Source organism: Glossina fuscipes, unplaced genomic scaffold (genome assembly GCF_014805625.2).
Source record: "Glossina fuscipes isolate IAEA_lab_2018 unplaced genomic scaffold, Yale_Gfus_2 61, whole genome shotgun sequence".
In the NCBI taxonomy this organism is placed as follows: domain Eukaryota; kingdom Metazoa; phylum Arthropoda; class Insecta; order Diptera; family Glossinidae; genus Glossina; species Glossina fuscipes.
In genome coordinates, this window is record NW_023998433.1 from 6,488,246 (window position 1) to 6,504,080 (window position 15,835).

The 15,835-nt window shown below is 32.2% G+C and overlaps 1 protein-coding gene across 3 annotated transcripts in view; it reads left to right on the forward strand.

Annotated features, from left to right (window-relative positions):
* LOC119638010 (ankyrin repeat domain-containing protein SOWAHC) overlaps positions 1-10,200 on the forward strand; it is a 127,889-nt gene extending 117,689 nt beyond the window's left edge. For 2 of the 3 annotated variants that reach the window (XM_038034521.1, XM_038034525.1), the window contains 7 exons: positions 3,164-3,253; positions 3,376-3,381; positions 4,165-4,237; positions 6,194-6,283; positions 8,638-8,646; positions 9,131-9,157; positions 9,337-10,200. In XM_038034521.1, coding sequence (XP_037890449.1) covers positions 3,164-3,253; positions 3,376-3,381; positions 4,165-4,237; positions 6,194-6,283; positions 8,638-8,646; positions 9,131-9,157; positions 9,337-10,052 — 1,011 coding nt within the window. In that variant the 3' untranslated portion in view covers positions 10,053-10,200. The remainder of the gene's footprint in view (positions 1-3,163; positions 3,254-3,375; positions 3,382-4,164; positions 4,238-6,193; positions 6,284-8,637; positions 8,647-9,130; positions 9,158-9,336) is intronic. The other variant, XM_038034524.1, reaches the window with a different exon arrangement.
* The last annotated feature ends 5,635 nt before the right edge of the window (positions 10,201-15,835 follow it).

Here is a 15,835-nt window from a genome sequence, read left to right on the forward strand (position 1 = left end):
TTGTCGCCCTATATAATACAACGATTTGTTTCACTTCGTGTAATTTTGTTTGCATTACATGCAACGAAACACTTCGATTGTTTGTGTGGCGGATATTTGTTAAACAACGTCATCAGAGCATCCTCAAAACGAATGTTTATCAGAAGAGTGCCTAATGAAAATGTTCAATATTTCTCTCAAATGCAATGGCATCTTTATCTATCTTCATTTTTCTTATGCTAAAAACAAGATGTCCTATTCATCACATACAGTTCGATTAAAAGGTTCCCTATTGTTTATTATTTACGTTAATGGACTGAATAATCCAATAATTAATAAAACAAACTATTTATCGATAGCATTATTATAATATTGATCAATAATATCATTATATCACTAATACAGCTGTTTGTAAACCGTCTTTCATGATTTTTATACCCATCACCAAGGGTTAAAGGATATATTCATTGTATCAAAACGTTTGCAACACCCAGAAGGAAACATCAGAGGTTATGTTCTCATTTGACCCATTGTGAGATGAAGTTCGTACCGATGAATTATGGTTTTGGGGATATAAGTGTAGGTTTCACTTACAATTCTTACGAGATCCATTTACAAACTGTTAACAGATTTTATATTTGTAACACCATAATTCTCATTCTAGTCTTCTCCGTACGAACATTGCAATCCAACTCTCTTGACTCGACTCTCTGTTTACATTCCGCAAATATTCTGCTTATAGACCATTTTACTAGTAAATTACCATTACCTAAATTCATCGGGACATTTTTACCCCTATCATAGAAATTAAGCAAAAAAAGGAACCATGAACTCATAAGTTAGAAACTCTATGCAAAGTTTTTATTTCTGTCTATTGCGCGCTCTTTGCAGTAAATTTCTTAAAAAAAAAAACCTTGTAAAATTTTTACCACAATTTTTCCATTCATAAGATCATTGAAATAATTCGCAGATTTACCTTTAGATGGTAATGCAAACCAGTCTTGTTGCAAGCTAACATCTGCCCTGTTTTGATAAGTACAATGCATTTCAAATTAATTCCTCAATGAATTTCATATTAATTTCTCAATATCAATTCCTCAATTCATATTAATTCCTCATATCGGGGCCACTCTTCGCTTTGGCGAAGACGTTTGATGTACATCTCAACAGTGGAATGGTGGATTCCAAGACTATATTCTTTGAGATTAAAATCTCTGCAAAGAAATTTCAAGAAATTATGTTTATGATCGCGGTTGTAAAGTCCAGAAAATTTCACAATTATGAAGTCCAAACTTTCATGTCTTCCAAAGCAGTCGAACAGTGAATTCCGCGTCTGTTTGCAATTGCAAAGTGGTAAGTGGTCGGCTGCCCTCCAACATGGGCCGAAAAATGTCAATTATCGCGCAGATCAACGATCTTTCTTGAGATTGACAATTTCCGGAACAGAAATTTTGCAAACCATTCTTGGCTGGTCTACGCATTTACAATTTTACTTCCAAATGTGCCACATGAGTTTGCACAAACAACCGATCCGTTGCTTCCTTTTTGGAGCCCATATCAAATGCAAGATCTTAAATGCACTTTGTCCAATGTACTTTATTCACTCTGCACTTCGCAACTAAGTGGTGAAAGGTATTAGAAATAGTCCTTTTATACACCACTACAGGAACTTTAAATAATGAAACCCCGCACATGACTCCTTTTATCTGCTTGCCTTGACCTGGCATATATGCGCAGATAGCAAAATACGACAGATACCTGCGAGTCATTCTTTTATATATGCCAGGATTCAACTTTCTAGTCACTTTTTTTGACCTAAAATATTAACGACTTAAAGAAGTGGGATGAATAGACAGATAGAAGTTTTCCGATTCAGTCATGTTTCATCTCATGAACAATTTTAGATGCTACATGACACCGATAAACCAACGGCAGTTGGGTGAATATATAGAAGAGTGCATCCTACGCGGTATTGTTTAAAAGGAAAAAGTGCATATATTTTTTGAAAAAAACTTTTTTTTATTAACATAATAGATGCTTTGAAGCTTCTAGAATGCCTGAAAGAAAAATTCATCGCCCTTAAGAAATTTTTTCTATAAAATTTTAGTCGTTTAACCAAGCACATCGAAAAGGCTGTATGCGGCAGAGAAATTATATCTCAGCATCTTACCTTTTGATTTCTACTGACTCTAGAATCTAACTCACTAACAGGTGCCTTTAGAAAGTGTTTACCTTCAATTGAAAGTATTTTCAAATAACAAAACTTTCAGATCAGTAGCTTCATTGAGCAGAAATAAAGACGATGTATGGACGAATATAAAGACGAACCAGAGCTAAATATAAAAATAAAAAATGTTTAATGAAGATTTCTTTTACTGTTTTCCACCACATCATCATCACGTGCGACTTTGAATTCGGCGGATGCAATGAATTAGATAAATTCTGCAACTCTAGTATAAAGTCGTCAGGGGAATTGAATGGAGAAGAAGATTTTGCATGCCAAAGATAATTTTATGATCTTAGAATTGCCAAGAAAAATTATCAAAAAAACGTTTACCTTTTAAACTGGTATAATATTTTTCCCCTTACAGGAAGTAATGCATCAGTTTCTTCCGATTTAACAAATACCTAATACTTTTAAAATTGTCTAAAAAAAACAAAATTCTTACGAACGCTGTTAAGATCACACTTGAATATTTCTGTTTGTTTCTTTAATAAAGAATTTTTAATTTGTATCTTTAATAATAGTTTCGTAAATATTGATCGTACAGAAGAACAAGAAGAAAATGTTGATAGTCGGTGTATATGAGTATGAGTTGAATAAATGAAGAACATACAATATCAATACTAATATCAATATTTTCCAAATTACCTTAAACTGAATAGTAGGTATCATATACTTTTTTTGATCGTCTCGAAAACACATCGGTCAATAATTCCAGGGACTGATCATTGTATGTAATTACATGTATCAACAAGTTTTGATATCTATTGAGTAGGTTTATACGGCAACTTCTTTAGTATGTCAAAATGCCTTGCAATTAAGTATGTTAGAATTTGACGAAATGTGGAGCACGTATGTGAGAACTTATATTACCATGACAATATAGACGGAACTCATCCAACAACAAACAAATATTGACCTAAATGTAGTTAAATTTTTTTAATTTATTTTATATTTTAGTCTGCTTTACATTGGGCCGCAAAACACGGTAATGAGGATGTGGTTAAGTTAATTGCGGGTACACACAAAGCGGATGTTAATGGTAGAACTGTAAGTATTCTTTTTGAAATGCGTTTTTAAATTCTTTCAAAATTGATTTGATTTATATTTTTTGTACAAACTATTTTTTTGCTTTTGCCTTGCTTTCCATTCTTGATTACAATCAACATTAGAACGGGGTAAGTGATGAATATAAAATTTTATTAACATGTCGCGCGTTATGTAAATTATTATTAATTTTAAGCAAAATTAGTCAGTGTTTTAATATCTTGTATGTTTAAATTGCTGTCAAAGCAATTTTGCTAGCTGAGCAACATATGGTGACTCGAAATGCAAACCACTTTAAATAATGTTGTCTCAAATATTAAAACCGTTCTATTTGCGAAGCGTTCACGTTTGTGAATAAAACCATAACAAATCGCAAAAGGGTTGGGCCTTCTTCATATGCGTTCATGAACGCACGCACATGTATCTCAATACGATTTCAATTCAAAATTCAATTTCATTCATGTTCAACATTTCACTTTACGCTGTCAAATGTGAAATTTTAAAATCAAATTTAAATAAATACCTACACATAGCTACATTTAAACACATATATAAACTCGCACACACATACAGGTACAAGCATTTATATGATATATACACAAAATTGAAATTGGCAACACATTTGTCGTAACAAATAAAACATTTTTTGAAAAGCATCACGCAATTCAATTGACTTTTCAGGAAAACAATGTTGATTGACACTTTCTTTCGCTCTCCTAGTTGCCTTTAAATGTGTACATATTTAAATATAAAAGAACTATATATAAAGTTAAGTTGTTTGGCCTGAGCCGGTTACGCTTTTCAAACGTTTTTAAAATATGTCATAAAATGCTTATTGTTTTTATTGCTAACTTGAAATTTCACATTTATATTTTAATATTATTGTTAATTTCTCTTTTCAAAATTTTACTTAGGGCTACACACCTCTGCACATAGCTATGCAATTCGATCGAGCCAATATATTTGCTTTATTATGTAACACTTACAGTAAGTAATTCTTTCATTTACTATATAATTATAATCCAATAACACTACCAATCTCAATTTTTACTTCGTTTATAATAATAGTTGCAGCTCATAAGTAATCAATTATTTTGAAATGTACAACAAACCTTGTCCTTGATGGAAGTTTTTTATTTCTTAATCTGTTATATTATTATTCATCATTATCAAGGATAATTGGGCATCTTTTCTGCAAATTTTCAACATCCCCCATTACGTAAATACAGGATGTGTGCAGCAAAATTTGACTCAAAGTGCTAGGAATTGATTTTGCAAAAAATCATTGCATGGAACACTTTATGTTTTCATAAAAAATCCATTTATCATGTTCAGCAACGAGTCTTCTAAGAAATGTATCTCTACGAAATCTAGATGGGAATTAAGTGCGAATATTCTTGTTCATGTCTCATATAATTGATACGGTGTCCACGCATATATACTCTTTCCAATTTCGTGCAGGTGTGTTTGTATAGTTGGTTATGTGGACTGAAGGCTTCCTGGTAATTCTTGTTCTCTTAGTTTTTGATCAGCCCCCAGGAGAGATTTTGGGATGTCATTATCCAATCCAACTGATAATCTTCTTCGAGGCCTCTGCAAAATATTATAATCATCAGCAGCAAACATTCTCAGCCAATATTGACACTCGCTGGTGATCAATACATCTCCACAAATAATGAAAATCCTCTTTGTTGTTAACTTTACATATATATTAAAAACTATGCAACTATGCAAACTATGCTTTGCTGAAACCTGTAAAAGAATAAGGGTTCACTTTTCAGTAATCGGTGCAGAATTAATTGCAAAATCAAGTCTTTGCACATAATTTATTTGATACGGGTAACTCATTTCTTTGGAAAGTAGAACATATGATCGTATGCTATGCAGTAGTTGTACGATGTAGAGTAAATAGCATTTTGCAATCAAAACAAATGCAAGAACTTTTTGAGAAATATTAAAATAGTAACCAACGTGACCTGCATATATATTGTCAAAAATTTGTACTTTTTATGATTGTATTATTTATAACGGCTTTTCCCTCGAAATATTGCATTCTTACTTTGTTTTTATCTTTTATTTCTTCAAATTCAATTTAGGCTAAAAATAAAGATAAAAATATACAAAAAGAATTCTGATTTCGCCCTTTTCAGTAAAATAATATCAGCGAAAGCGATGCAAATATCAAAGAGTGTTGTCTGAAAAAGAAGGCACAAAGAAGGAATTCAAAATTATTCGAAAAAATTTCAACACTTCAATGAATAACATGGCATTGCTGCGTTATTACCTTTTTGAGGACTATCAAATCAACTACGATCATTAACTGCTGCTATTTTCTGAAATAATATATTTTCATAATCATTTTGATAACCTGCTGATAAACTCTTAAAAAGAATTTCGTTTATACCTTACACCAATAGCGGTATAAGGGTATTTTAAAGAGAGAGTAAATGAAACTGTGCTGTGCTGGCTTTATTAAGTCTATCCAAAAAGGTTTAACTGCAATTTAGAGAAGTTCAGTAGCATATTTCTTTAATATGAAACGATTGAAAGACCTCACCCAAACCCAACTATTTGATACAAATCTTGGAAACTTGAAGCTTAAAAATATGTGTTTTTGTTTCCTTCTCTATCTCTTTTGTTTTCTCGCTTCACCCCTTAGCTTCTTTTACTTACATTCAAATCAATTAAACACATACGCTTGCCTTGTTTTATAAACGCAAATCTCTCATTCATTCTTTGTTAGCTTATATTATATACTCCTATTACATTATGTAGCTATTTAACACGGGCTTGTCAAGGGAATTAATATAGAACAATCCGTCTCAAAGTTAACAAAATATGGAAGGAAAACCCATCATTACCTCTCTTTTTTTTCTTTAGCTCTACTTCTTGTGTCTGCTGATCTAAGTTATCTGATTCTCTTTTTTTTTTTACATATTACAGAAGCCAACCGTGATCTTTTAGATTGGGCCGGTAATAAAGCTTTGGATTACAGCAAACAGCAAACTAGTGTTTCTGCTTCGACGTACAGCAGTGAGTATTGTGCAAAATTTCTACTCAACAGCCTTAACAACAACTACCACTTTGAATTACCACCTAATATGCGGAATCTGTCAGTCAATAATAGTAGATATATTGGGGGCGGTACAGTGGGTAGCACTTTAACGCACGATAGAAAACGCTCCCAATTAAGTACAAACAGTTCTCTTACACGCACACAGTCGCTTATGGCCACCTCAACAACGATGTTTCGTGTAAAAAAATCACCCAAAAAATCAGTGCCGTATTTAGCTGGCAGTGAAAAGGATTTACTGCCACATAAGATTTCACCCCCCAATAGTTCACCGGAACTCGGTAATATACCGTCAAAAGATGCACGTAATGGTGGTACTCCTGGTACAAGTATGTCACGTCGTAAAGAGAGCTTTTTACGTAAAACGATTCGTGCTGCTACCGCCTCCAATCGTAATCAATGCCCTAACGTTACTAATTAACCAGTGACGGAATAATTAATTTATTTAATTAATTTCTGCTCATTTTTATGCTAAAAAATTTTTTATATCACAATTTATAGAAGTTCAATACCTTATTATTATTATTGTACTATATTTGCATATTCGAAAATATTTCATCCAGTTTTGTACATAATTAATATATACTTTTTTATTAATATTTGTATTATTATTATTTTTCAGTTGTTTGCCTTTTTATCTATTTTTTGATTTTATCAGTTATGCATGATTTTACTTACATTTTACAGCATTTTTAATTTAAATTTTTTTTTCGTTATTCCATTAGCTAAATATCTTGAAATTATTTACTTATCAAGCGATCACTATTATTATTATATTTTCCTTTGTTTTTTTTTTTTCTTCCTTTTTTTTATATACTCATTTCTACGTGGTGTTAGATTTTTAAAAACACTGTTAAAATTTTTTACTTTACAAAAAAAAGAAAAACAGTGAATAAACTTAAGAATAACTTCAGGGCAGTACCATCATCTAAACTGAAAATATTTGTTAGCAGTTAAGCGAAATTTACTGCAGAATTGCTTTAATAAATAATGAATTAACATATGAATAACCTTGATAAAATTTAATATTTCAAATTTCTTATCTGTTTTTTGCAATTACATGTATTTTTTTTTCTTGGGTAAACTAGTTAAGCCCACTCACTGCTCAGTGCTTAATCAGTTAATTGTCGATGAGGATTATATACGTCAGGGCAAAAAGTGCAAAATTATAACGAATAATAATATTGACCCGTCCATCCGTCCTTGTCGGATTTCCCCGTCAAATTTGAATGTGAATTTGCTGTAATAATTTGCTATAATTTTAGGATGTGTGTAAGTCATTATGTCGGCACGTTATATTTCATTAGAGCCTAAAATTTGATATTACACATATTCTGGGTATGACGAATATAGTCACCATCGCTAAACTTTTTGCATATTTTCCAATGAGAGCGGCACTTCTGCATTTCACGTTTAAGTTTTCAAAACCCTCAAAATTTTTAAAAAACCGTGGAATGTGGTCCTAATCGTGTTTGTTTTTAATCACGCTTAATATCTCTATGTTGTTATCATTTTTATTTGGGCTATCAATGTAAATGGGAAAAGAAAATGCCTTAATGCAAGTTTTAAAATGAACTTTCATTTCTCAGGATTCATTTACAACTTTTTCTCGCCACTTGATAATTCAATGATTCGCTTATCAGAACGGATTGCTAATGATCATAGAAGGCGCAAAACCCTACGTCATACAACTGACAATTGAAAACAAAAATAAGCAAAGCAAAAAATTTGTTTAAAAATTTGTAAACGTTTATAACACGTATACGAGAATGAATGTGTTGTTAACACATACACCCGAGAAAAATAAGTTTTGACAGCAAATTTCACAAAACATAAACAATATAAATTTAAAAAATTGCGCGCTAGCTTATAAAAAGACTACACTTTCTATTAATATAATAAAGAAAATGTACATGAATTTGGATATTTCTGCAAGTGGATTGCTCAGTGGATGATCCACGTTCTTTAACCACGACCCTCCGATCGTGAAATTTATTCGGCATCTACCCCATTATTAAAAATTAAATTCATGTGATTGTTTGTTAATCTAAGACATTCTGCATCTCGGCTGAAAACATTTAACCAACGGCCATAAGGAAACATTAAAACTTCAACGAATGGCAGGTGTGGTATTTTTTTTTTTTTTTTTTTGCTTCTATAATATTAATGAATGTTATCAATATTAATCGATATTCTGATAAATAAATGTGACTTTCATGTTCGCTTTTCTATCTCCTACGTTTAATTTTTTCGTCTTTCAACTTTAATCTTCAATTAATGTTTTGCGTCAATAATTAATCGACAATGGATGTAGGACATGAAGGCAAGTGAATTTTGGAAACAACAGCGAATACTCTGCTGTTAATTGTTTGCTTACGCAAATACTTTCTGTTGATTTTTACCTTAAACTTTATTACATAATTTAATTATTATTTCAATTCACTCTTAAGTTGTTCGAAAAAAAAACATTCCCTTATTGTTTAATATATTAAAAAAGTGAAAATATGATCTTATGCATGATATATATATTTCTAAAGATGTTTACAACTACAAAAAAAAAACTATACTTGCTTTTCACAAGGTTATCTGTAGATATTTTGCATTTTTTACTCCTCTTCTTAGTTGTTGGGTTTCCTTTTTTTATTTTTTCGTTTTACAACAATGGGGTAAGCGTTGTTACCATTTTCAAAAAATGTAGTCTTGAAAAATCGCTTCACCTAATTAGAACACATTATTCTGCGTTGCTTTTAAAATTTTTTCTTTTGAAAATTCTTTTAATTCTTTCTTAATTATTTTCATTTTTACAGAAATCAAGGCAAAGAGAAAACCTACAGGTACGTTCATGCTATTATTACTAGTCCTAGGTACCGATCTGTATTTTACCAAACGGTATTATAACATATTTTGAAAAATTGAATGGTAACAGAGAGAAGAGCGACTATCGTACTGTTATAGCGTTTGCCTCAAGATATTGTATTTTTTCTTTTTAATTAATTTTTGTTTGTTTCTCTAGTCGAAAAAGATTTGGGATTTCTACGAATTGGCTCTTTGAATGTGCGAGTGAAGAAGACGACCGAAGCGTTCAGCAACTTCTTGGGTGTGGGCAATGGCAATGCAATATTGCATACAACCAATCATCTTCCCCAACGCCATCAGCGTCACCATCACCACACTCATCATCTTCACGTTGGTTCGATGCGCAATTCGCATCATTTGCATCCGATGATGAAAGCGAACATGAAAAAATCGGCAACGATGATGACTACGAAGACACCGTTATCGTTCAGCAATAAGCTAGGCTCGAGGGCCAGTGTTCCTATTAATTCCACGAAACATGATATGTTACATAAGTCCTGGGGGTCAGCTGATAATATTACCCAAGCTAATAGTACACATGATATTGATAATAAAGATGAGAATCTAATGCCACCACCTAAGGGCATTAAGAAAAGCCAAAAAACCACAAAACTTTCATCATTAGCATCCTCAACGACCACAAACTCGCCAAGAGATTCAATATCATCTACATCAAGCACAAATCTAAACTCAGGCTATAGTAGTATGCCCACCACCCCAAATCAATTACGATCGTCTTTAGGTTTGGATGGAGTGAGTGGTTTACCAGATTCAGACTCCGATTCCGCTTGTGGTTTTGACTCGAATTGGTCTATCGGTGGACGGCAAAATTCCTCCAGCAGCAGTAATTTCAAATCCCCAAAGTTCCCATAAATAATGCCCAATATTCTAAAAAAAAAAAAGGAAAAATAATCTGTTTAAATTCCAAAATCTGTGTCAGTAACGCATTCTTATATTTTAAAATATATGCTTTTTTCAAACTTGACCCAAGTAATTCTTAAATTAAATCAACAAAAATTTTTTTTTTTTTTATTTTACTTAAAATGCATTTTTTGCACTACGCTTGCGCATTTATATTTACTATTAATAAAATATTTGAAAAAATATATGATATATTATGAAAAAAAAAATGAAGTTTTAGTAGAAGGGAGTAAATTCATGCCAACAATAGATAAAAATATATTACATTGTTTGACATCCAGGCATTCCCGCTACGCCTAAAATAGGTTTCGCTACATACGCGATTTACTTGATTTTGGGATAGAAAGAAATTCCAAAGTGAATCAATGTAGTTAATTATCATAACTACGATGATGATTGTCACTATATTTTATAATCAACTTTAGTAGCACGTATTTTCATTCGTTGAATTATTTTAATTATAATCTTTGATTTTTACAATATATTTTATATACCATAATGTAATTGCAAATAATGCTTATGTTACTAATAATTAAAATTAAGGCCAATTACAAATAAATGCTTACGCTAACAATAAAATATGTAAGTGATTAAGTTAATAATAAAACATAACTGTTTATTGGTAATATAAATTAGGTAAAAATAAACATGCTTGCTATAATTAGTTATGGTAAAATTAACTGAGTATATTAAATACGTTACATTATAATCAAATCAGATTCAAAATAGGAAGATGTCTTACCGTTTCCCTACCTTAAAAAAAAAGATAATTTTTTTTTTTAATAAAAATTATAATATAGAATAAAATTAATCGGTGTTAATATCAAAAGAAATAAGTGAGTTTTTTAAATAAGAACGATCAGTTATTCTCAAATCCAACTTGCAACACACTCTGCATCGAATTATTCTTCATTCTGAAAAATTGTAAACAGTCATGTAAACTCAACAATGGTGTAACCGTATGTATGAACCAAAGAGAAAACATATAATTTTCTAGTTATGAACCACAACCCGGTATTTGAATCGTAACATTCCGAATGTTACAAAAATTATATTTGCTTCAAAGGTGTTATAAAGCACAGAAAATTGCACAAAGAAATTATGAGTTATAAAGCTTCTTAAACAACGTAGTTACATAGTCAAAAAGGAATAATTGCGTGGAAAGCAAAAGATCCCTTCATAATTACTAATGGTCTTTCTCCTCATCCATAATTACCAAATTTATGTATAATTAGTCCAACGCTGATATTGCAAGATTAAGCGAAGATATCCATTCATTGAGTATATCGGTCGTACATCGCATGTACTTATACACAGCCAATGGCACGTAAATAGCCCAAGTTTAAATGAAAACAACTAAGCAAATTGTATTCGATTGCGGCGGTTATCCTATGAAAGATTGAAAAAAGGAAAAACATAAGTTTGCGTACTCCATAATATTGAGTGAGCATTTTCTTTTTTTGTATAATAATTTTGTGTTTAACAGCAACGAAAAAGAGACACGGAAAGCAAAGATGTCTCAGTTTTAACTGTGTAGTCATGTGGGCGTTATATGCGTGTTCTTTGACCTCTTTAGGCCTTTTTCAAGCTCTTGCAATTTGTAGGCGGTATCTTCATTTTTGCGAACGGAATAATGTTTGTTTCAGAGGCTACATAGTTGAGCAGACGTTACTAAGGTATTCAAAAAAATTATACCTTGATTACCTATAATATTGAGCAGGTGATATTACATTTCTCCATTTTCCCCCAGGTACTACAGCATCACTCGCAGAACGTACGTTGTAATGTTTGTATATTTATCTGCTATAGTTTATGATTTTTTAAATTATGAATCTTTTATTGCTTTTGAAAAACAGAGGTGTTCTCACTTCATTTACTATAGGGGGGGTTTTCGACTGATTTGGCCGTTTTTAAATACCAATCTACGTGCATCCCTTTCTAATGCCCAATTTGAAATCGTTAGCTCCATTTTTGCGGACAGGAGAATGCTGTTAGGTCTCTGAAGCTTCCTACCGGACTTTGCAAGTTTTGACAAAATTAACGTAGCTCTTATACTTCGGTGAAGGATATAAAAATTGTTAGAGCAAAGTTGTAACCTCCTTTTTGAAATTTTATGTTACAAATCAAAGGAAATTACTCAATTTCATACGTTTGATATGAAGAAAACTTTTGTCTCGAAAGAGAAAAAATCGTTAAATTCCTCCGTACATAATTTGCATACGTTTGCATCGCGAATGATTGTAATGATACATACAATTATATACTCAACTGTTGATAAACACCAACAATCATCTCATATTTCAATATATATATGATTTCATGATGTACGATGCAAGTTAAGCGAACGAATTTCTTCGTGCTAAAAAAATTTATTTGGTGTTGTAAGTTAATTGAAGCATTTCTATTGATAAGAATGACAACTGCTCTTCGGTGCGACAAATTGGAACTGCATTTGCCGAAATTAGGTATTTGAACATTTATATAAACTTAGTTCTAGATAAATATGCTTATTCATAAAATATGCTTATATTGCGTTTATGTAAGATATGCCTACACAAACGTCAGGAAATAATGCTAACGTGAGCACAATAATCTCCACTGGTTAACCCGTCATGGTACAAAAGGTTAATCCCTTGTGAGACCGAAGGGTGTTAAGTTGCATGACAGAAGGAGCTCATAGATTTTGTCCACATTGCTATCGTCGCCTTGACTTGAGATCTTATTACAAACGAAATTGCAAGACAATGTCTAATCTTATCTTTGGTGAGTTTAATGGTTTTATAATTCTTGTATATAAAAAAAGAAAATTAATTAAATAATGGATATATTTATTCCATAAAATCCAGATATGAAAAGGAAAGCAAAGTAGCAACGATAAAAAATCCAAAAATTGTAATTGCAACGCTTCATTGCAATGATATTACTAACAGACGTTTCCTTTATTAGAACCCTTGTCATAGAATTTGTTCTCTGTAAAAAAATAAATAATTAAAACAAATTAAATTTTTATTAAATTAGTTTTTTCTCTGATCAGAAAGAAGAATCCTTATTTGATGATTGACGGTTGTCATAAATATTACGCTGAACGGTGATAAAAAAAAAAACCTGTGAAAATGTGCAAAAGTAACATCTTAATAATAACTCATCGATAATTGCAATTTAAAATTCAGTACGAAGTCATTTCAAAAGGGAAAGCAAAAACAAAACAAGTAACGTAGCTGATACAAAAAGTGCGTTATATCCAAATAAAAAAGACAATTGAAACACCCGAAAAAGGCAAACATCGCATTCATCTCACTCGAAAGCCATCACTACACACTCTGAATCCATTCCATTTCATAACTAATTCTACAAAGCCCAATCTGCGAAACACCCTCGAAAGTGGGGGCATCAAAATCCCCACGGCCAGATCTTATGCCAACACTAGAAAAAAGCATAGTGTATTTGTCCAGTCCAGAAAAAATGTTTTGCCACTAATGGAACTTAGTCGAAACTTATACCAAGAAAAAAAAATTAAATCGATCTCTTCCAATACGGCTACGGCAAATTCTATTGCCGCCAATACTTCACTTAACAACATCTATAACGTGTATGTCCGATTTCTTTGATTTTACTGAAGTTGTACTTCACTCAAATGCATATCCCAAAAATCTGCTTAAATTCTTGCCACTATCTCACTTCTGCAAAGTTAAAGAAGTTATTCGATACTATAAATGCGAACATTCCTCTATCTTTCGTGCGCCGTTGGACATAGTCCGTTTGAGTTTTTCCGGGAAGGTTTGCCTTCTCACATCTGTTTGAATGGCATTAACTTCCTAGTTAAACCATATGTTGAGTCGACATTAAAATGCCGTAAATATTGACGTTTCAGGCACACTGATAAGGTGTGCTCACGATAAAAGCCATTATGCCCTATTTAGAACACAAGCCATGATTGCTCCGCAAATTGCCCTCATAATTCTAAAAAATGCATTAATTGCAAGGATGATCACCTTTCTAATTCCAAAACTTGTGCAACACATAAGAAAATTTCCAAATCGCAAAAAGACGCAGCAGAACGTCTCAAACCACAAGTCTACTCTTTTTGTCAGAATCCTTACGCATACCCAAATAATCCAAATTTTTCAATTTCTCTACTATTAACTCCACCACACGCTTATCTCGCGACCTTCACATAAGTAATCTAAGCCGACGATCCCCTTCAGGTTCGTACTCCCATTCCCTCTCAATCAATAATGAAAATAACTCAACTTAATTGTACTAGCATCCGCAAAAAATCAAAACAGCTTAAACAATACATTCATTGTAAGAACATCTCCGTGGCCTATCTTTCTGAAACTTTTTTTAAACCTCACTATTCTTTTTCTATTAATAGTTATAACGTAGTTAGATTTCATCGTATCCAAATCTTCTCATGGTGGTGGTGTGGCGATCCTTATATCGAATAAGCTTTTATTCTTTCACACTTCTAATTTTGCAAATTGTGTACCTATCGAGGCGTGCAGCTGCATCATTCACACTTCCTTTGGGGAACTCCTGATCATTAGTTGTTATATTCCGCCTAATTGTAATGGTTCTGATTCTAAAATTAACAGGTTATTTTCATTCAGATTTGTTATATCTGCATTAATGTGTGGCGTTTTTAATGCTCACGTTTGTGGGAGTAGTCGCTTCTCCAATTCAAGACACGATTTCAAGATTTTTTTGAAAGCAGCAACCTAGTCTTACTAGATAATGGTGATCCTACTCATTTTGGTTCCGTCTCTTCTTGCATAGATCTTTGGATCTGTACACCTAAACCAAGTTCTCTGAGTAACGTTCTTTAACGACATCTTAGGTAGTTCTCAATATCTAATCGAAATTGATCTTCATTTGCACCCTATTACCCGCGGCCGCACACATACCCATGTTCTAAAGTATATCAAAGCTTGTTTACTTAGCAATACTATCCGTAACATTTCAAATACCATCGAAACCAGAGACTCTTCAGGTTGTTTTTTTGATAGATTCTTAAGGTCTTTCACTGATGCTCTGAACCGAATGTCTTCTAAAAATGCCTACCCTTCTATTAATTGGTGAAATACCGCAAGTAATCGACTTAAACTTAGGCTCGCTATAAATAAATGCAAAAGATCTCCTTCTAGAGTAAATTTAAAATTTTTTCCGATATTAGAAGAGAATATACTTATACTCTCAATCTGGAAAAACATAAAGATTGGAAACAATTTTGTAAAAATGTCAATAGTGAGATATCGATCTCAGATCTTTGGCGCACTGTCAGAATTTTCAGAGGTATCCTCCCTTACAACATGAAAATTTCTTCTTAAACGGCATATGTCTCTCTGAGCTCGATAAAGTCATTAATCTCTCAAAAGATTCAGCTCCGGGCTTAGATGGTATTCGTAACAATCACCTCAAAATGTTGAATATTGAAAACAAATTTAATAATATTCTAACTACCGGCTATGTACCCTGTTCCTGGTACAGCTTCCTAATCTTCACTTTAGAAAAAAGAATGACTCGCCAGATGATCTTAATTAATACAGATATATTGCCCTACTTTCCTCCTTTAGAAAATTTTTCGAGAAAGTGTTATACTCACATCTAAAATGGAATCTCGGGTCCAAACATTTCCTCAGCAATCTTCAATTTGGTTTCAGACGTTACAAATCTGCCCAAAACAACATCTTTATTGGTCTTTTCCAAAAAAAGAAAAGACCCTCTTGTTACTTCTC